The 22,692-nt window shown below is 34.4% G+C and overlaps 1 protein-coding gene across 2 annotated transcripts in view; it reads left to right on the top strand.

The window, feature by feature from the left end:
- The window catches only part of AP1AR (adaptor related protein complex 1 associated regulatory protein), a 40,483-nt gene extending 18,165 nt beyond the window's left edge, over positions 1–22,318 (top strand). Inside the window, exons 2-10 of one of the 2 annotated variants that reach the window (XM_040475896.1) lie at positions 5,861–5,909; positions 7,709–7,735; positions 10,493–10,518; positions 13,158–13,254; positions 14,449–14,547; positions 16,810–16,868; positions 17,528–17,601; positions 18,867–18,995; positions 20,406–22,318. In XM_040475896.1, coding sequence (XP_040331830.1) covers positions 5,861–5,909; positions 7,709–7,735; positions 10,493–10,518; positions 13,158–13,254; positions 14,449–14,547; positions 16,810–16,868; positions 17,528–17,601; positions 18,867–18,995; positions 20,406–20,671 — 826 coding nt within the window. In that variant the 3' untranslated portion in view covers positions 20,672–22,318. The remainder of the gene's footprint in view (positions 1–5,860; positions 5,910–7,708; positions 7,736–10,492; positions 10,519–13,157; positions 13,255–14,448; positions 14,548–16,809; positions 16,869–17,527; positions 17,602–18,866; positions 18,996–20,405) is intronic. The other variant, XM_040475905.1, reaches the window with a different exon arrangement.
- The last annotated feature ends 374 nt before the right edge of the window (positions 22,319–22,692 follow it).

Here is a 22,692-nt window from a genome sequence, read left to right as displayed (position 1 = left end):
GCAATAGACATTGCTACTTTCAATCATTTTGTTTCTTATTTTTCTTTCTAAGATTTAACTTTCATCTAAGGTTGTTGGAAATGTAGTTTAATTGGTTGGTATCAAATTTCTGGTTTTAGACTGATCCTGTTTCTTTGTATCTCATTTTCCACTGTTCTTTTTTAATGGTGCCTCTTATATACAACTAGAACTTCATTCTTGAAGAAAATATTCTCAACTAGGACCTGTGTACTGTAATGAAATATTCCTGCACAGGACTTGGGAGACCTGAAGATGACAAGTCCTGTGATTTTTCTGTGGCTAGTTTTGTTTTTCCATTAACACATAGTAATTTGTTTTTACGTTTATTTTGAGTGAGAGAGACGTGGGAGGGGCAGAGAGGAGAGAGAGAGGGAGAGACAGAGAATTCCAACCAGGCTCCGCACCGTCAGTGCAGAGCCCAAAGTGGGGCTCCAACTCACTGTGAGATCACAACCTGAGCTAAAACCAACAGCAAGACACTTAGCTGACTGAGCCATCCAGGAGCCCCTAACACCTAGTAATTTTGTTTGAACAGTCACATCAGTGATTTCCCTTTGTCCCAGGCTCTTGCCCTCAGCTTTATTGGGTCAAATATAGAAAAACAGAAGGCGTATTTGGTAATTAAAAATGTAAAATATAACTGTCCAGAAAATGTATAGTACTTGTAGCTTCAGTTAAGCACATTCTTTCACTATGAGTAAATAATAGGGTGGAGGTTCTTAGCATAAATTCAGAAAAAGTTATACAATTCAAATAACCCATCACCATGGAGCACTACCTACCACTGGGTCCAGATAGCTCAGTTCCTTGAACCAGGGACTGTTCTGCAGATGGGCTTTGGCTGAACTCTGCCAACATTTACTTCCCTGTTTTCTGCCCTTCCATTTCCTCCACTTTAACACATTCTTCTTTTAGATATTAACTACTTCTCTTTCCTTTACCCAGGAGCTATTCTTTTTCTTTAAGGTAATTTAGCTTGTCAAGGTAACAGATACATTGTGTGTTGCTTTTATAGTTTTAATTTTTGTTTTCTGCATTTCCAACTTTTTGAGAAATAGCTCATTCTTCCTTTTTCCCCAAGAATAAGCTATACTTCTATTTCTCCACAGTGATTGGTAGTAAACTCCTTAAACACAATAGGCTTGTGTATGTATTAGTAATAGCATGAAGCATATATATGGGAGGAAAAATCACTGGCATTGTATCTTTGTTCACAGCAAACCTTCCTTAGGATAGGAAAAGAAAACAAAGATTAATTTCCTGGGTTTGAAGCCAGGAAGAAAAGAATGGTGTTCTTAGTGATCTGGAATTGAGAAGTAGGCCCAGGGTTAATTATAGAAAAAGTATAAGGGGTTTGGGGACTGGTATTTATCTTAATGTGCTAGACTTGGAATTTGAATAGAGAATTCTCATCCAGACTCTTAACTATGTATGGATGTTAAGCGTAAGGCATCTAAAAACACCAGTCACCCCTTTTCTAGGTTGGTTTGAAACTTTATAGTGAATTAGGCTGACAATACCTGAACCTACAGATCATCTTAGCATCAGTAAAAGTGAGGCAGACAAAAATAAAGTTCCTCATAATTTAGTTCAACAGCAAGTGCCATATTTGAAGAGTTCTTGCCTTAAAAAATTGCACTCAATTTAAATCAAATTATCAGTACACAGGAAATACAGAGGATAGAGGAAGCAAGCAGCACCAAGAGAAGAACAATCAGCCAAACCTAGAAATTGAGAAATTCTACAGGACAAATGACACAATTTCTCCAATACATGAGTGGCATGGGAAGAGGTGATGGTACAGCAAGGAGGGCTGTTACAGACTAAAAGAGGACTAAAGAGGAAGTAGGGGGTGTTGCAAGTTGGGGTGCGCCTGGATGACTCAGTTGGTTAGTGTCCAACTCTTGATTTCTGCTCAGGTCATGATCTCACAGCTCATGAGCCTGAACCCAGGCCGGGCTCCCGCACTGACAATACACAGCCTGCTTGGGAAAATGGTAACTTTTTTAAGTAGGGTAATGGGTACAAGGAGGTGTATATGTTCTCCTCCCTACTTTTGTGCATATTTGAAAATTGTCATGATAAAAGCTAAAAAAAAAAAAAAAAAGTGTGGGGGGGATGCCAAAGACAGAAATCTTTTTTTGTAAATTCTTAACTATTGAGAATAAACTCCAGAACCCTTCCCATGGCCTACAAAGGCCTGTGGTATGACCCTGGCTGTTTCTCAGACCTCATATCTTTTTCTCCCCATTCCAGCCATTCATTCAGGTCCCCCACTTACGTAGAATGTGCAAAGAACAATCTGCCTCAGAGCTTGTTTGTATTTGTCTTTCTTCTGCTTAGAATTCTTTTCCTCCAGTTATCTAGCTGGCTGGCTTTCTTGGGGGATCTTTGTTCCAATTTTGCTTTAACCGAAAGTCCTACCCTGACCACCCTACATAAAATAACCTCCCTCTCCTGGTCACTATCTTGGCTTACTCTGAAGTATTTACTTTTTCTTAGCATTTCCCACCATTTGCTTATTGTCATTCATTCCCAAGAATGTTAGCTGCAAGGTGGTAGGGTCTTTATCAGTTTTATTGACAGTTGTATTGCCAGCACTTTAGAACCATGCCAAGCACTTAGTTACATACTCAATAAATATTTATGAAACAAAAATATAAACACTTGAGGTCACATTTAATAAAACAGGTATGATTTTCCTCTCTGCAATTGTTCTACTTACCTTTCACTTGTATTATCATCTTTTTTTTTTTTTTTAATGTTTATTTATTTAGTTTGGGAGAGAGACTTAGAGCATGAGCAGGGGAGGGGCAGAGGGAGGGAGACACAGAATCTGAAGCAGGCTCCAGGCTCCGAGCTGTCAGCACAGAGCCCAACGCCGGGCTTCAACTCATGAACAGCAAGATCATGACCTGAGCTGAACTCGGAGGCTTAACCGACTGAGCCACCCAGACCCCCTCACTTGTATTATCATCTTTACCTAGAAGAAGGTAGTAGAGGATTGTGAAGAACCTCACTCCTTATTCTAACACAACACTTCAAGGGGCGCCTGGGCGGCTCAGTCGGTTAAGCATCTGACTTTGGCTCGGGTCATGATCTCACAGTTTGTGGGTTCGAGCCCTGGGACAGGTTCTGTGCTGACAGCTCAGAGCCTGGAGCCTGCTTCAGATTCCATGTCTCCCTCTCTCTCTGTCCCTTCCCCGCTTGCACTCTGTCTCTCTCTCTCTCTCTCTCTCTCTCCAAAATGAATAAACATTAAAATATTTTAAATAAATAAATAAAATAACACTTCAAGGTAGAAAATCAGGGCACTTTATTACAGGAAACCCTGAAAAAGTTATATTCCAGATGTATTAGACTTTTAGGCATCCAATACTATGTAAAGATTTTAATTTAAATTTCTTTCATGTACCACTTGAGTAATGGAGAACTCTCTCAAATCTGAGATGCTACTTTCAAGCAGTCGGCTTTCTAATTACTTTAAAATGTGTATTACAATATTTCTCGACTTCTTTTTGGATAAATCCCAGGATAAAACTCTTCTAATAAAAAATGTTGCCCATGAGTTTGCCAAATTGAGTATTTAATCTATTAGTATAATCTTGGCATTTATGATAGTAGGAATCAATATATGTCTTTTGTGAATAAAAACATTTAAGTTTTCTTTTTAAAAACAGATTAGATTGAGACCTTTAATCTAAGTTTTCTTTTTAAAAACAGATTAGATTGAAGGTCTCAATCTAAGTTTCTTTAAAAAGAAAACTTAAATGTTTTTTTCACTTGTTTTGCTTTTCTTTATACCTTTCATCTTAATTGTTGTGTTTTATTTTGGTTTTAGGGTGTTTTTTTTCTATTAACTTGCTCTTTTGCCATTCTATCATATAGACTTATGTTTATTTATTAGTCAGGACTTTGACTGTGGGGACAGAAATCCAGATCAAACTATCTTAGGCAAAGGGTAGAATTTCTTATAAGGATACTAGATTTATCAAGTACTAGTAAAACCATGGGCAGAGCAGGGATGCCCCTGATCCTTAGGGATGACTTCAACACTGTCAGAACATTCTTTTGATTGGTTTCATTCCTCTTTGAAGATTTTCAGAAGCATAACTCCTAGCATCTCCCTAGAGCTCTCAGGAAGATATTATATCTCTCTGCTCAGTTTCCATATGACCCTGAACCAATCACATGAGTCTGGGGTTTGACTATGGTCTAGTTTGGTCAGAAAATCAGGGAGTTAGAGTCATGCAAAAGCACGATCATCCTCACTAAAGTTTAATGTGGACAGAAAGCACAGAAGAGTGAGACATTTACAACAGTCAGCACCTTGGGCTTCTCCTAAAGTTAGGGGTGTATCTGTATATAATTGGAATAAAACACAGTGTTCTGCTATCTAATACAAGCATAGTACAATTATTTCCCTTGGTTTGGACAGTATACCACTTAGCTTTAGGTTTTGCTTCAGCAGTGAAGTCACATTGATAGTCTATAATGAGATACTTAGTATTACTGAACTTTACTTTATTATTCAGTTACACCATCGCAGTAAGCCTGGAAGGAGAAGTAGATTAATCAGATATAGATTCTTCATTCAGGGAAGAGAGTGATGGTTGCAGGGAGAGAGCATACAGTACTTGAAGTACGTATCCTAATACCAGAACACAGCGCTATTCAAAGGCTCAACTCATTTCTGTTTTTGTTTGAGAAATGGGGAAAATAGAAGAATGGGGACACTACATGCTTAGAGAATTAAGGGTATTTTGTTTGTTCTGGCTATGTTCCATAAATTATTAGATCTGTAAAATGACAATTCCAAGTCCTCTGTTTTCTATTAATTATCTCTTAATGGGCAATAAAACTGCTTTGCATCTGTTAGCAAATAAAGATTGTACTAAGAAAAATGGGACCTATGATTTCACTGTTTTTGTATTCTTTATAATAGTAAAAATTTTATCATGATAATATAGCATTCATTCCCTTTCACTAAACCTGTCTCCCTTTCACACATACATAGACACATAATACTCACAAAGCATTCTGACCTATCCTAACCCCAGGATTCTTCTCATCTTTTAAAAGATCCTTTCTGTCCAAGGATCCATTAAAAACCCTCAGTGTGACTTTTGGTCTCTGTGGGGGCATGAAGTCCACTCCATTAATTTAAGCAGCTATAACATGAACCACATTATAAGTGAAAGTCTTATAATCTCCTGGCACTTCCAGTAGTAAAGAAGTTTGGGTGCCTCTGCCCTATACCAACTTTCATACTATAATAGAGGACAGAAACATAGTTAATAGAGTGTGGACATGTTCTTGGAGCAGATATAACAAAGGAGTTTCTTGTTTGATTACCTGTAAATTTCACTAATAGGAGCAGAAGAGAATGATTAAATTTTATATGGGCATGGAAAGAATAAAACGTGCCTAACTTTGTATAAACGTGGATTCCATAATCCAGAGACAACCACTCTTAGCATATTGGCATATATCTTTCCAGATTTATGTTGTTTTGCATATGTTTTCGAAAATTGGAGACATACTCTTATACATTGTTTAACACATCAGTATTTTAACATACTTTCCTTGATACAATAACAATAATGAGATGAGTTTTAAAATTTAATTGTATTCTATGTAGTAAATACAATAAATTAATTTGTTATTACAGGTTGAGTAAATATTGGTGTCGGTAGAAAAATGTTGGTTGAACACTTTTAAACTCATAACTAAGTTTGAAAATCTGGAAATGTTTTTATAGAAATGTGTTTATGCCACTACATTGGCTCAGTTTTAGTATTGATTGTGATTTTTAAAGTTTTTCTGCTTTTCTTCCCAGATCCAAGTATTTTAGAACATGCTCAAGAGGTGAGCACTTAACTATAGAGGTAAGTAAGTCTTGAATCTGATTGGATAAAAGTCCCTTCAGGAAGGCAGAAGGGACATTTTTCATTAAGGTCCCTAGATTTAGTATGGACTTGTTATATTTCAATATTATTGATGCCAATGAAAAGGAAAAGAATTGGGGTGGGGAGGGGAGGGGTGAATAGGGCGAAGTTTGCAGAAGATTACGGTCCTGTTCTTCTAATAGAATTGCTATTTCTACTAAGAAGTGGTGTTTTTGTTTTTTGTCTTTTTTTTCACAGTGCACAATTCAAAGAGAGGGTACTCTTGTGCAGTTACAATGGCTCAGTAGGCAGTGATTCTAGACATAGATGGTTGGCCTGCCCCAGTAAAGAAGTACAGCAGGATCAAAGCAGAAAGCTGACTTTAAGCAACTCCACAGGATGAATCACTGAGTTTCTTATTCTTTGTGTGTAAAATATAATAATAGAATCTATTCAGTCCCTGCTATGTCCCACCTACTCCACCATAGTTTATAAATGTCGTCACACATAATTCTTAATGTAGTTCTGCTGAATGGGTGGCAGTCATCCCATTTTATGGGTGAGAATGAGAGGCTTAGACAGGTGAAGAAGTTGGGCTTTGTTACAGCCCATAAATGGCAGAACCTAAATCCAGTCCAAAACTGCCTGGCTTCAAAGGTTGAACACTGTACGTCACTGCCTTCTATATTAAATAAGGAAGCAAGTAAACCAGAAATTAGTTTTTTAAAAAAATCACAAACCAAAAAACAAACAAACAAAAAGTTCAAGATAATAATTTTAAACAATTTTAAGTCACTTTAAAAAAAATTTTTTTTGAAAAAAAAAATTTTTTTTGAACGTTTATTATTGAGAGACAGAGAGAAACAGAGCATGAGCATGGAAGGGGCAGAGAGAGGAGAAGACACAGAATCCAAAGCGGGCTCCAGGCTCTGAGCTGTTAGCACAGAGTAGGGCTCAAACTCACAAACCGCGAGATCATTACCTAAGCTGAAGTCAGACACTTAACCGACTGAGCCATCCAGGTGCCCCAAGTCACTTCTTTAAATTCTTGTCATTCTAAACCTTTTAAATGCATTGTTTTCTTGATTTTAATCATGTTAATATTTAATAATAAATAATGTTAACAATAAAACTTTTTTCTTTTGGTGGTTATCAAATTATTTATAGTTTTAAGTTCAAATATTTTAGTAATACAATTTAGTAGTAATGACTTTCATTTAGTCATTGGATATAATACTGTTCATCACATCATCAACAAATTGTTTACTTTCCTGTCTGTAGAAAGACAGACACTATATTTGAGAGCAGTGACTACCATTTGGTAGATTTTCAGTAAACAGTTAATGAATAGATGAATAAATATAAACATTATAAGATAAATTCTTATTTGGGTATCTTTTAAGGCACTGTTTCTTGAGTAAATTCTACTTCTTATGACATTAATTTTTTTTTTTTAATTCAAGTGGAAAATTCTGGTAGTATGGGTTTAAAACACCCATATGAAATAATTCAGGTGAAATAGCTTATAAGTTTTAAAAAGTTCCTGATTTATGAAGAAAATTGCTATAATTCTCCTTTTTCTTTTTCATATAAATCATAAATAACAGTATATACTTATCTTGGCTATCTTATAGGACTGTTGAATATATCAAATGAACTAGTGTATAAAGGGACACATGACTCAAATATCTTAAAAGTATAAAGGTATATTATTTTTGAAGTGAAAAAGTGACAATTTTTTATGAGGTATGTACCTTAGAAAAATATCCCCCCTAACACTTGCTTTCTTGTTCTTTCAGTTTGAGAATCTAGTAGAAAGTGATGAAGTAAGTATTTCCACAGTAGTGCAAAACCCATATTTGTTCTCATGAATCATCGCATTAATCCTAGGTTTTATTTAAAAACTTTTTATTTTACTGTCTTTCAGGATTATTATTTTTTTGGTTTTTATTTTTACTTCTTAGTCCCTAATTATGTCCTTTTACCAATTTATATTAGCATATCATTCAGAATTTTCTCATGTGTAACATATATAATACTATATATGTGGTATATTACATATAGTTTTATATGTTGGTTTCATGTATTTTATATATATAAATATATATCATATTTTAAAGCATGCTATAAAACTCAAGGAACTTTAAAAAGGATATTTCTAACCTCTTGCCATTAGGTAGGTAAAATTCTTCAACAACCCAAGGTAGATCCATTCTTTAACCATAGTTTTCATAGATTTCTGAGGGTAGAATTTATGTATGCCCATTCTATAATCACTTTCTGACTTTAGCCATTGTCTTTTTTATCAGTTATTCTTTTTGTTGACTTTTTGCATTTCATCTCATCTAAAACTTAAATTTAAGATGCATTTGAAGTACAGAAGTGTGAAAATATGAAAAAAGTACAGTGTAGAATTAATGAACTGTGGTGTATACTTCTTATGCACTGGTTATAGTTAGAAGAGCTTTAGATCGTGAGCTAAACTTCAGTTTCACTAAACTAATTATATGAGTTTGTGCAAGTTACTAAACCTCCCTTGGGCAAACTTTATACAACTCTAAAATGAGTTCTACTATAAGAACACTGAGAGCTCTGACCTTTTATCACTTTTTGTTGCTAAGGAAAAAGGAAAATGTATCAAACTAAATTTAAATTATCCTTTAGCCCAACATTTCCCAGTGTGTATGGAATACTAGTTTCAGAATGTAAATTAACATGGTAAAGGTTCTGAGAAGAACTGTTAAGAGAACTGTTAAGAAAATTGTTTAAACCTATTCAACTCAGCATTTCCCAAATTAATTTGGGTATGATTCCTTTTTTCAGATAATAATACATATTTCTTATCCTCTGATAGAACACATTTGGGAAACTAGCATAGCCTTTGTTTCCCAGTAAAATTTCTCCCAAATACATTTATGTTTCATAGAACCTAGTTTCTTTCCCATTTCAAGTCATTTTAATTCCATGTTATTTTTTAAGATAAGTGTAAGCAAACACTTTACATAATATTTTTAAAGTTTCTAAACTCTAGAAGTGCTAAATGTAAGAGTCCTTTCAACCTTTATTGCATCATACTGCTTTTCAAAAGAATGTGGTTCCATGTGTTTTCCTAAGATACTTTTTGTTTGGTTGAGTTTTTTTGTTTGCTTTTGTTTTTCCTAACTGGTCTTCTCCCCTTCTGTGTCATGTTTTGTGTTTGGTTTAGTTGAACATCACCCTGTTTTGTGGTGCTGTTTCTTATCAGCATCTGTTTCCTGTTGTTATTTTGCCATATATGTTAACTATCACATGTGAATAGCTTAAGTGTGTAAGAAAGATGCATAAATTCAAATCAGTTTTGTAAGTAGTTCTGGTTTACTTTGGAGGAAAAAAAAAAACTATAGGTAATTTCATAACCGTGTGAAGAAAAAAACAAAAACAATTCATTCTCATCATTTGTGGTAGTTATGTCCTATAAAGTTGCCGTAAATGCTGAATTATTGAATACCAACTGGAAATTACTCTTAGGAAAAATGGAGAGTTAGATTCCTGTAAGCTTCTAGCCACAACATTTTCATCACCCAATCAGTAAATTACCTTGTTTTAGATTTCTGTTTTACACCTTATTTTAATATATATTACTGATTCATTAACATTGAACTCATGGCCAACAGCATTGTAAGTCATGTCTGAACAGAAGCCTATCCAACACACACATTTTTTCCATAAGGCTTGCCACAGTCTTCATGTGACTAGGAATATTAGACAGCACTTCAACACCATACAGTGAAATCACCAACAATACACAAACAGGCAACAAACATGGCACTCAGCAGACTGTAAAGAGGACAGTAGGAGAACTGAAACAAGAAGGCAGAGCATCGCTATGTTCTACCTCAACTGGGAAGGTACATGTCGAGCAACTCGAAGTTTTTTGCTGCTCTGTGAAAGTCTGTTCATGATGACAAAAGTGCAGGGGTTATTAGTTTTTTTGTTAAAATACATTTTAGCCTTATAGGTAAATTTGCAAATATGGAATCTACAAAGTATGAAGATCAACTGTAAATGAAGAGGGCATAGAGAGTATATTGTCTAGTACCATCCTGACCCCAGAAGTTCATTTGGTATAGAATATGTATTTGTTAGAAAAAGTTAAGAGGGGCGCCTGGGTGGCTCAGTCGTTGGGCATCCGACTTCGGCTCAGGTCATGATCTCGCGGTTCATGAGTTCGAGCCCCACGTCGGGCTCTGTGCTGACAGCTCAGAGCCTGGAGCCTGTTTCGGATTCTGTGTCTCCCTCTCTCTCTGACCCTCCCCCGTTCATGCTGTCTCTCCCTGTCTCAAAAATAAATAAACATTAAAAAAAAAAAAAGTTAAGAAATGTCCAATAATTAGTTAATATAAATTAAGCTAAGTATTTAATTTTGCTTTTGAGAAATAGTAAAATTTTAAAGCTTTTTGTTTAAAACACTCTTAATAATAAAATTTGTTTACATGATAAAAATAGATACGCAGAAAATATTTTGATTAAATAAAAAATTTGTTGAATTGCCTCGCATAGAATTCATCTAGTGAAATTTCTTTAATTGTTTAATTTTTATACAGGGGGAAAGTCCAGGAAGCAGTCATAGGTAAGTAAAGCTTTTTTTTTTTTTTTTTTTTTTTAATATAATGTCTGTGTGAATCATAAGAAGCTCCCTAAGAAGCGAGGCTCTGTCATTTGCTTGCTTTGAGGGATTGAACAGTTTACATTTTAGGACCTTAGTTTTCTCTTTCTGTAAGATTGAGACAAATAATAATGTCTCAAACTGTTGCTTTGAACATTAAGGAATTGAATGTACGTGATTGCCTAGTGCTCTCCTATTGAACCTAAGTCGTGTATATTGTAGTTTTTAATAAACTATTTAATATTAATAATTACATTTCCTTGAATTTTTAAAATGTGATCGCCCTTTTTCTTCCTCATGACATTCTAAAGTTTGTTTTACTAATAAGGTTAACTAGAACCTTGATACTTCAATTTGTTTAAACAGCCTCTTTAGATTCTTCCTGAGCTACTTGAAAAAGAACCATCTGTCTTTAACTCAAGAGTTCTTAATATCAAGAGAATATTTTCATATACTGTTTCATATTTTGAATGAATGTTCTTTATCTTTTTTAGTTTAGCAAACATTAGGCAACTATCATGTGGCACTATATGAGGCACTGGGATTAAAAAATCAAACATGGTTCTCTCCATTAGAAGAAAGAATATCCTGGTCTATGAGGTAGTTTGTGTAGATGACTAATTTCAACATAAGATGGGGAAAGAGATTAATTAGCAGTTATAAAACACGCAGGGAAAATGCAGGAGAGACCCTTTGCCTAAAATGTGTGAGAAGAGGTGTGTTGTGGTAGACTTCTTTAAGATGACACTTAGGTCAATCCTGGGAGTGTTGGCTAGTGATGACTATCCAGAGGAGGAGAGCATTCCAGACAGAAGAAATTGCACGAACAAAGGGGGTTGACAGGAAAGAGTTACAAGAGAATTTTGTGGAGGGATGGATATGTTTGTATCTTCCTTTGTGTTGAAGTTATATGAGTGTATACAGTTGTCAAAACTCTTAAGTGAAATAACGCTTGAAATGTGTATTTTATGTGAGACCTCAAAAAGAAAACTTAAAAAAAAAAAAAAGCCCCAGGCAGAAGTTAGGGCTAGAGGAACAGAAGTAGGAGACATTACCTTATACTGATGGTTAAAACCGTGATCATTATCAAGATCACCAACCCGAGATTGGGACCAGGAGGAAGTGGGTTGGTTGGAGTGTGTGGAGAGAGAGCAACGGTCTGAGAACTGAATAGGCAAACACTAGAAGAGGATTCTGAAGACAACCAAGACTCAGTGGGCAAAAACAATTAAAAGAACATGGTGGACATATCTGTCTTTATCTCATTTCCCTCATGTGTATCATCTCTGTCTCTACCTGCTAATGTTGATGTGAGGATTGAAATTAATTAATATACATAAAGTACATTGAAGAGAACCTGATACAAATTAAGTGCTAGATGTGCTATCAGTGTACATTTAGTTTCATGAATTTTGGCTGAAATGGGAAGGAGAGGGAGCAGTAACTAGAAATAAATATAGGTAAAATGAAGATTTTTCCTTCTTTTTTTTTCTTCCTTCCCTCTTCCCTTCACATGGAAGAAAGGTAGACAGATAAAAAGTAGGGTGAAGCTGAAAGAGAGGTGCTAATTAATAGGCAATGTCCCAGGGAATGCCCTAGAGTGGGGGAGGGAGGGTGGCATCCATGTCAAATGAATCAAGAGTAGAAGTATAGCAGATGACCTTGAACAAGTTAAGGAATGCCAGCTCTTCAGAGGATTGAGGGAAGAATAGAGAGGATAGACTTAAGTAAGAGGTCAGGTGGCAAGAAGCTGAAGGAATTGCCTGGTTGATATCCTCATATCTCAGAGTGGGGTGAAGTTAACTTCTGAGAGAAAAGAGTTTAAATGCGGAACTTAAGGAGTACTTGAAGATTTGAAGTATAGCTTAAGATGTGAGAGGTAGTTGATCATGTCTAAGAAAAGGGTTATTGCTAGGGACTGAGAACCAGATAGGTGTTAGATTTTCTTTAGCAGCTCTCAGGAGAAAGGGCTAATCATGGAAGTGATCCAAGGTCAGAAAGTAAGCTGGGTGAATATGGTATTATGATAGGAATGCAAGAAGGTGTGTATGTTGGTAAGAAAGTACTTCAAATTTGCCATGGTGTCCACATTGGTTGTATGTGAAGTATGGCCAGGTAATCAGCATAGGTTGACGAGGAGAAAAGGGAAGGATCAAGGGCCTATGGTGACCAGACTGACTGATTGGCCAGGATAAATCGGGAGGGTATCGGGTATGAGAGTTAAGAGTCCTAGAATGAATGGTAAGAGGGCTATCAAAGCATAGCTTTATGCTTTATGGTGAATATTTTGGAATATGGTCAGATGGCTGAAGCAGAGCCAAAGTGAAGGTAAATGGAGTCCACATATCTTAGAAGTGGTTGTAGTGCTAAAAAATAATCTGAGAATATATCATCCTATTCAACATATATACCAAATTATAGCAAGTGTTAGAATGTATGCCTTTTTACTCTTAACAATTGAAATTATAGCATCAAATTGCTTTAATACGTTTTGGACAGTAAAATTTTAGTATTTCTCTGGTTTATGAGTTTTTTATTTGGACTTGAACTCATCAGAAGTATTTTTTCTTTTCTTTCTTTTTCTCCCTCATTTTTCTCTGTAGACCTCTTACTGAGGAAGAAATTGTTAACCTAAGAGAGAGGCATTATGATTCTATTGCTGAAAAACAGAAAGATCTTGATATGAAAATTCAAAAAGAGGTAAATAGTCTTTCATGTTGCTTAAGAATGTATTCTCATAAAGCTTCAGTTTATAGTATGGAGAAAGTTGTCATTAATATAGGGCATATGAACAGTCACTGAACCTATATTTAGATATTATACAGATGAAAATTATTTAAAATTAAGAGAAGAACAAAAAGTAAAAGAATAATTTTCCAGTCTATTATAGTTTCTTTTATTTTGATTTAATTGATCAGAAATCATATGCTGCCAAAAATGAAGATAATACATTCTTCTAAAAAATAACATCTTAATTCACAAGTAGAGACTCTGGCAAGATACATGTATTTTTGTGTTTAAAACCAACTTTTAAAAACTACTCTGTTTCACAATAAGTATTTTTTAAGTCTTTTTGTTTGTCTTGGATTTATTTATTCTTAGTAAGTGAACCATAAACTATAATCCTAAATGTTATATTTATTTTAATGTGTTGATGGAAATGGCCTATAATTATAGTTTTGCTAATCAGTAAGTGGAATTAGTCATATTCTGTTATACATTTAAGAACAGTTTGTTTAGTACCAATTACTGATTTCAACAGCATTAATTTAAGCTATGCAAATAGATGTTAATATTAGGCTAAAGAAAAAATCATTGAAATTTGATTTTTAAATTTGGTTTGACATGCAATGAATTATCACTAAAGCAGTTTGGATGCTATTAGGAATAGCAAGAATTTAAATTTGAAACTAATTGCTGAATAGCTTGGTGGTAATAAAATTCAGGACACATGTGCATCAATGAGACATGAACTTTGTGAAAGCTTACTTCACTTTGATAGATGGTGGTATGATTGGCCTTAGTTTAAAGACCTTGGACTCAGGAGAGCCAAAACCATTAAACTAGTCAGAGTGATAGGCATTGGAACAATTGTTGAGCATGAAGATCACTATATATTCTAAAGAAACAATTTTGTATTTCTGCAAATTAAATGCTACTACTTCATAATTCAGTTTCTAAAGAGTTCTATAATATCTTTGATATCATTTGAATTATTTTGTAAGAGGAGAAATTGAAATGAGAAATCACAAAAATTCCAATTCTGTTATGCTTTACAGAGGTCATTTATTTTTTTAATAATTTATTTTTAATTTTACAAACAAACATTTTATTTTTAGAGCAGTCAGACAGGTTCTGGTTTTTGTTAATCCTTATTGTTTTGTTCATGTACAGTTAGCCTTACAAGAAGAGAAGTTAAGACTAGAAGAAGAAGCTTTATACGCTGCACAGCGTGAAGCAGCCAGGGCAGCAAAGCAGCGAAAGCTCTTGGAGGTGAGGGGAAAAGACCCCAACATATGTCAGGGCTGCTCATCTCCTGATTTTCTCTGACAAATCTCAGTTGAGACTTCTTCCACCCCCCAGAATCAAGGGCTTCTTGTTTAACAGCAAATGTATTTATGCATTTATTCTTAGGAATTTTCATTTTTATTTTCTAGTTTATTTATTTTGAGAGAGAGAGCGCACAAGCAGGGGAGGGGCAGAGAGAGAGAGAGAGAGACAGAATCCCAAGCAGGCTCTGCGCTGTCAGCACAGAAGCCCCATGCAGGGCTTCATCCCACAAACTGTGAGATCTTGACCTGAGCTGAAATCAACAGTCGGATGCTTAACCGAGCCACCCAGGCTCCCCCATTCTTGGGAATTTTAAAGGCAAATTAGTTCGTCTTTAACAACTAGGAATAGCATCAAATAATTTCTACAGCACTTTTTAGTTTACTTTTGTGAGTATTTTTTAGACCAATTCGTTGAACTGCTAGAATTTCTTCTACTTCTTTGAATCTGGTAAGCTAGGCAGTTTGCCTCATCTTCAGATATTGTATATTTCTCATCTTTACTCTTGTGTCTTTGGGAGACTGGGAGTTTGAGTCTTGAGAAATCTTTGGCATATTATCAGAGAAGGCAACAGATTTATTATATCTCACCATGCTGTATGCTAATATGGCATTACTGTAATTGCCAGACCACTATTAATAACAGGCATTTATGGAGCCCTGGCTAAGTGTCAGGAAGTGTTTTAATTAGTTTACATGTTTTACCTTGTTTAATACTGACAACAATCCTAGGAGATAGGTAGCATTTTCAGTCCTCATTTTATAGATGAGGAAACCAGGGGACAGAGATGTTAAGTAACTTGCTTGAGATCCTGCAGTTAATAAATGGTAGAGCCACAGTTCAAAGCACAGCAGTGCTTGGTCAGTTATCCTACTTAGCGTCTTCCTCCATATTTTGCCTGTGTGAACTCTGTGCTGTAATATTAACTGAAGTAGTACAAAGATCATGTCACATAAGAATTATTGTAACAGAGAAACTGAAAAATCATGTGTCATATTGCCATGAATTTATATGTGACCAGTGCCCTTTCTCTCTTTCTTTGTCTCTATCTCTTTCTCTTCCCGCTCCCCTCCCGTTTTTATTAAATTGTTTCAGCAGATTAATTAGATTATGTGGGAGAATGGGGGGTTTTTTTGGTTTTGTTTTTGTTTTTCAGTATATTCTAACTTGTGAAAAAGGTTAAAAATTAACTCACCTACTAGGAAATAAAAATATTTTTCTGGCTATACTTTTGATAACTCTTCTTACTATAATAAAATCTCTACTGCTCACCTTTTAAAGACAAAAGCATTCCATAATTAGCATCTATTTGGGTTCTCTGAGTTTTCCAGAAACACATAATAGTCTGTACAACATACACTGGCACACAAACATACACAGATATATGCAAATCCATTCGATTTTCAATAGCATTATGAGTGTGTTAGGGCAGTAATATAGCCATCTGTAATTTACAGATTAACAGAAAGTAGAGAACATGCCAGGGATACACAGCTAATAAGCGTCAGAACCCTAACTCTTTTTTTCCTCCAAAGTTTATCTATTTTTGAGAGAGAGAGAGAGAGAGAGAGAAAAAATCCCAAGCAGGCTCCGCACTGTCAGTGCAAAGTCCAATGCAGAGCTCGATCTCACAAACCCTGACATCATGACCTGAGCCAAAATCAGGAGTCAGATGGTTAACTGAGCCGCCCAAGCACCACTTTTTTTTTTTTTTAAAGTTTATCAAAGCCCTAACTCTTGACAGGTTTTCTAAATCCTATGTTTTTATTATTTCTGAGTCAGCTCAGCCAGGTCTTCTAGATCTTTTGTTTTATTGCTATTTATTTCAGCCAAAATAGAACTTCATCCACTGTTTTAACTATTTTTTTCTTACCCCTCATCCTTCCAGTTATTATAAGTTCTTGGGTATAATAAGAATGTTGAGTACACCAATATATACCTGTTTTAAAAGTTATTTTTAATAACACTTTAAATATTCTGAGCCCTCAAGGATTATACAAGGATAGAGATTCTATCCATAAATAAGAGGATATAGAAATGAACAGTGATACATTTTTTTAAAAAAAACTTCAATGGAATAACTTTTTAAGTTTGTTTTTTTTTTTTAGGAACTAGGAAAAAATTACCTTTCGGTGTTACATGAAAGATTTTTTTTAAATATAACTTTACAACAGAGTGATTTTGTATTGCATTATGTTTCCAAAGCAAGAAAGGCAGAGAGTTGTGCAGCGCTACCATCCTTCGAACAATGGAGAATATCAAAGGTAAACAGTGAAACATAATACTTCCCTTTGTAGTAGAAAATGTTATTTCCAAAGAGAACACAGTTCAGCTCTGGATATTTGTATACATACTATGTTTATGTGTTCCCTAAAAAATAGAGACACTACTTTGTAAAAAGACTGAGAACATTTGCTTTCTTTACATTGGAAAGTGCTCATTATGTATTTAAATTAATTTCATTGTGTTTTTAAGAGTGGTCATATCTTCCATATAGAAAATAATGCAGTAACAGACCAAATGCCTTTGGATAAATTGCTTATGCCTTGCTAGATTGTGTTTTCCTTAGCACCCCTCTTTTTCTTATAACAAAGTTTATGTATGATTGTTTTTTAGAACACACATTCCAAAGTTGTATTTTCCACTCATTCAAAGAACCTTGTTCGTGCTTCATTATTATAAATTATAAAAATGGGCTTATGACTAAACTTTGACTTCAAGATTAACCAAAATCTTATTATTTTCAATTTATTGCTAGCATTAAGAAAATTAGGACCTATTTTCATTAGGTAATTCTAATTGTATAGTAATTATAAATTTGTGTGGGATAGACCCTCAAACTAAAATGCCTTCATTAGCATAAGCATGCATTTTGTTGCATCTACTATGAATATATTAAAAAATTCTTTTACTTTTATTACAGTTCAGGACCAGAAGATGACTTTGAATCTTGTTTAAGAAATGTAAAGTCACAGTATGAAGTTTTTCGAAGTAGTAGTAAGTCTTTTAAAATATAAGCATACATTTTAATTTTACTTAATGCCACAACAAACAGATAAATGGAGATCCTGACTCTCATTCTATAGAAGAACTTCCTGCCCTTTAAAATTGTATTTCCCAGATATATCAATTAACTAGTTCTGTATTATACATTTGTATCTTTCCTTTTCAAAAGGGAATTGGAGCAAAGAAAAATCTCAGGGTATTACTGTAGATCTGGATGGAGAGTCAAGCACATGTTTTTCTATTTCTACTCTGGTCCTACCTCTCCATCTCCCAGAAGAAGGGAAGATGGGAAGAAGTAGTTACAAAAGTATACTCATTTTAGTTATTACAAATTAATTAAAGACTAAATGTTTTAAACATTAAAAAGATTAAGAATAAAATGTTTTTCTCTAAGTTTCAAAAGTTGGAACCCCAAAAGCAGTTCCTCTTGAAAACATGGACTGATTTTCATTTTTATTTGTTAATTTATTTTTTTGTCCCTCTTTATAATTGGCTATTAAATATATTACCTAGAGTTTATTGTATTGGAATTGTATTGTATTGTATTGTATTGGAAAAATAATTCATTTATTTATTTATTTTAACGTTTATTTTTTTTTAATTTTTTTTAAATTTTTTTTTAAACGTTTATTTATTTTTGAGACAGAGACAGAGCATGAACAGGGGAGGGGCAGAGAGAGAGGGAGACACAGAATCTGAAACAGGCTCCAGGCTCTGAGCTGTCAGCACAGAGCCCGACGCGGGGCTCGAACTCACGGCCCCTGAGATCATGACCTGAGCCGAAGTCAGACGCTTAACCGACCAAGCCACCCAGGCGCCCCTATGTTTATTTATTTTTGAGACAGAGAGAGACAGAGCATGAATGGGGGACGGTCAGAGAGAGGGAGACACAGAATCTGAAACAGGCTCCAGGCTCTGAGCTGTCAGCACAGAGCCCCACGCAGGGCTCGAACTCACGGACCATGAGATCATGGCCTGAGCTGAAGTACGCCGCTCAACCGACTGAGCCACCCAGGCGCCCCTATATAATTCGTTTCAATTTGCATGTTAATCACGCTACATGGTAAAAAAATAAAAAGAAAGAAAGGGGAAAAGCCTTATATTGTTCCCAATAGAAACTTAACCAATGTGATGATTTCAATAATTGTTTTTTATGATGTTAAAAGTAATAATACTTGGAGAAAGGTAATATTACAAAATAAATGGTTGTGATAAAAGAATATAAATGACCACATTATATTTAATGTATATTCTAGGACTCTCATCAGATGCCACAGTTTTGACACCAAATACAGAAAGCAGTTGTGATTTAATGACCAAAACTAAATCAACCAGTGGAAATGATGACAGCACTTCCCTAGATCTAGAGTGGGAAGATGAAGAAGGTATTTTATATTCACAATTATACCTGAAAATTTTAATCTGTGTTAATTTATAGAAATCTACTTGGCATTTTACTTTAAACTGAAATGAGTGCAAGACCATGAAAAATCAGTATAAAAATTTCTTAGTCTCTTACTATATTAGTGATTATCATCTGTTGATAAACGGTTTAGAAAGTTACTTAATTCTTAGTGTTTCTTGCGCTTTAGAAAATAAATGTTAATGAACCTATAGTACTTAATAAGAAGAATTACTGCCCCCTTGTGGTCTACGTAAAGCCAAAATTTTATTATCTTTTGGTTCATTATAAATGGTAGGGGGTTTTTTGTGTAGTTCAAAAGCTGTAAGTAACATGGACATGGGTTTGAATTTTAGCTGGTATGTTTTCCTAGCTCTAGTACTTTCAGGAGATTTCTTAATCTCTTTAGAGCTTCAGTTTGTTCATCATAAAAAGGGAATAATAAACCTACTTTAAAGGATGACTATTCACCATTGTATACACAGTGTCTAAAATGCCTGGCACAAAATAAATAAATAAATGAAATGAAATGAAATGAAATGAAATGAAATGAAATGAAATGAAATGAGGCGCACAATGAGCAGTCCATAAATATTTGAACAAATGAACATATGAATGTTGTGAGGATGAAATAAAATGTATATAAAATACCCACTACAGAGTATAGCACATAGTAAGTACTCAAAATTGTAGCTAAAACATGGGAGGTTTTTAAAGGCTATTTCACTGAATAAGGCTCAAGTTTTCATTTTCATTTTCATTTTCATTTTAGGAACTAGGTAATCCACAAAAAGGAAGAACCAATTATAGAATGTAGGACTTTAGAAGAATAGTAAGCATTAAGTATTTTATAGAATTTTGAGATGCAATGGACCTTAGTCCTCTAGTCAAGCCATTTCTTTTATCAAGAAACAAAGATACAAGGGACTTGAATAACTTTACCAAAGATTGCTTTAACTTACTTAATTAAGTCGTCTTCTCAGCTAAACACTTTCCACAGTCCTGTACTTCTGTTATTTTGTATCTGCGTCCCAAGCAGCAGACTTTAAATTTATTTTTATTGTAGCATCTTTTTAAGTTTGATTTAAAGCCTGTGAGGTCTTTCAATTCCAGAGTCTGTCATCCACACTGTATGCTAATCAGATTTGTAGATAATATGACTTTTGAGGTTATTATTCTAGTCATTAACACAGTTAGTTACTAAACTAGACCAGGTAGGAGAGAGAGCCAACTAGAAACCTTTCCTTAACAAGGCCTCCATAGGACTGACTCTTGAAGTTAATTAACAAACCAAGTCTGATTGTTAAATAAAAACTGTATTACTAACTGGTAAGTCTTTTGACACAGCTTCTTAAATTTTCACTGAGATTTGTAACAACTCTCCAAATAATAGGAATGAATCGCATGCTTCCGATGAGAGAGCGTTCCAAAACAGAGGAAGACATTCTCCGAGCAGCACTTAAGTACAGCAGCAAGAAGACTGGAAGTAACCCTACATCAGCCTCTGAGGATTCCAATGGGCTGGAGTGGGAGAATGATTTTGTTAGTGCCGAAATGGACGGCAATGGCAATTCTGAGTATTCTGGATTTGTAAATCCTGTATTAGAACTGTCTGATTCTGGCATAAAGCAATCTGATGCAGATCAACAGAAACGATAGGGTAAAATCGTGTGACCCGGTTTATCAGTTGTGACCAAATTTTAAAAACCAACTAGAATGTATAGATGGTTGTGCTGAGCCGTTTTGTAAGAGGGAGATAAGAAACCATGTTGTAAATGCTTATTAGAAAGGAATAGAAATGATAGGCTATATCTGAGTTGCTTCAGAATTAAGTGCAATTTCATCATCTGCCTTCTGCTTTTCAAAAACAATTTAATGGTTCTGTCATGTTATTAGATTTATTTTAACTCATCTTTATAGCATTCCTGTTTACTATTTGTAGATTTTCACTTTTAAAAATAGTTTCATTAATTTTACTTTGAATGCTTCTCAAACCTATTTCAGTAGGTCTCTGTGAAAATATTAGGGCATTTTGTGTTAATTCTCAGCAGATGTGAAGGGAGCATGAGGAGGGACTGCCAGATCAGATATATAATAGTGTTCCCATTTCCAGCATTATTTACTCCTATGACTTACTTAAATTTTATTATCTAATAGTAAGCACAATTGAGTAGATGACCCTAAGGAAATGCTGAAGTATCCGTTTCTTTCTACACTTACTGCATATCCTAGTATAATAATGCTGATTCAGTCTGAACAAAGGATAATATGTTACAATAAACTCTCAGAGTTTGGACACTTGAAGCTGGTAATCAAAAATAATATTGAAGAAAAAATATATATTTAGGTTTTTCTCTTCCTTTTACATGCTGCCAGTATAAATGAATATTGACTTTAAGTTAATTGATATATTAAATTTCTAAGTGTCATTTTTTAAAAATTCTATATTTCCAATGAATGGTCTTAGAAAGATTTTACACAGGACATATTCTCTGTGCATGATTTATTAAGAAGGGAAAACCTAAAAAGGCAATACGGGTATTTCAAAGTAAAATCCTTTCTGGTGTGAAAGGATCCATTGATTTTATTGAGCTTTCCTTTGCCTTGTAATACAAGGTGCTTTAATGGGATGGAACTAAGCATATCAGCATATAAAAATGCATTTTGTTTTATGCATTGAGCTCTTCTTTTCCCCAAAGTTTATGTATCAACTTGAAAGGCCAAGGATATAAGCACTCCCTAATTGCTTGTCTTAATTTTGCTGAGGATTGAGTATGATTTTAGTAAGCAGACTGTTTTCTGATTTTTCCTTGGTGTGTTTTTTTTTTTTTTTCCTTGCAGCAATGACAGTGCATGTTCTCAAAAATATAGGAAGGTCCAGATATAAATAGTAACTTAAAGTTCTCGCTGTACTTAAAACAAAATCATGTGGCCCTTTCAATATTTGAACTGCTAGGCAATGACATCTATAGCTTCATCTTTTTTAATCTCATAGAAATAAATATGATACTTTAAATATGTAAATATATTAGGTAATGCTGTTATTTATGATTGTCTGAACATAATTTAAGTTGTAGCTTTGTCACTGGAAATATTTTAAAAGTAATCTATATTCACATTGCCTGTGTTACGCTTTTTAAAGTTTGTATACATCAGATGTATATTTTTGGTTTGGCATAAGCTACTATTGTAATTTTTCTTGGCATTTTGTTCATAAAAAATTTTTTGAAGGAATGGTAACTTCTCAAGGATTGTGAATAAACACATTTTTACATTTAAAAATAATAAATTATTTGATTATTACTAGTTTTACTCTATAAAAATGCAATAATTCCGACTCCTAGGGCATAATTATTTTACTAAATCTGCTGTGAAGACAAAAAGGAGTGAATTAGGAAAGCAGGGTGGAACTACATTTTAAAATGTTTGTTTTAACTGCTAAGAAGAGGATATAAATTTTCTTGTTTTATATATTTATAAAAAACACTAGAAATAGCATTTATTTATTCAGCAGATATTAGAGAATCTGTGTCTGATAGGGTATTAGGGATATCGTGGTAAAAAGACATAAAATGTCCAAGCTCTTTTGCCTACATCCTGATGAGAGAGACAAGACAGTAACAAGTAAACATCTAAACAAGAAAACCACAGATCACAATTAGGAAACATACAAGAGGAGA

The sequence above is a fragment of the Herpailurus yagouaroundi genome, unplaced genomic scaffold, assembly GCF_014898765.1.
Source record: "Herpailurus yagouaroundi ecotype Mexico unplaced genomic scaffold, PumYag 28, whole genome shotgun sequence".
Lineage (NCBI taxonomy): Eukaryota > Metazoa > Chordata > Mammalia > Carnivora > Felidae > Herpailurus > Herpailurus yagouaroundi.
This window is presented reverse-complemented; position numbering and strand designations above follow the sequence as displayed.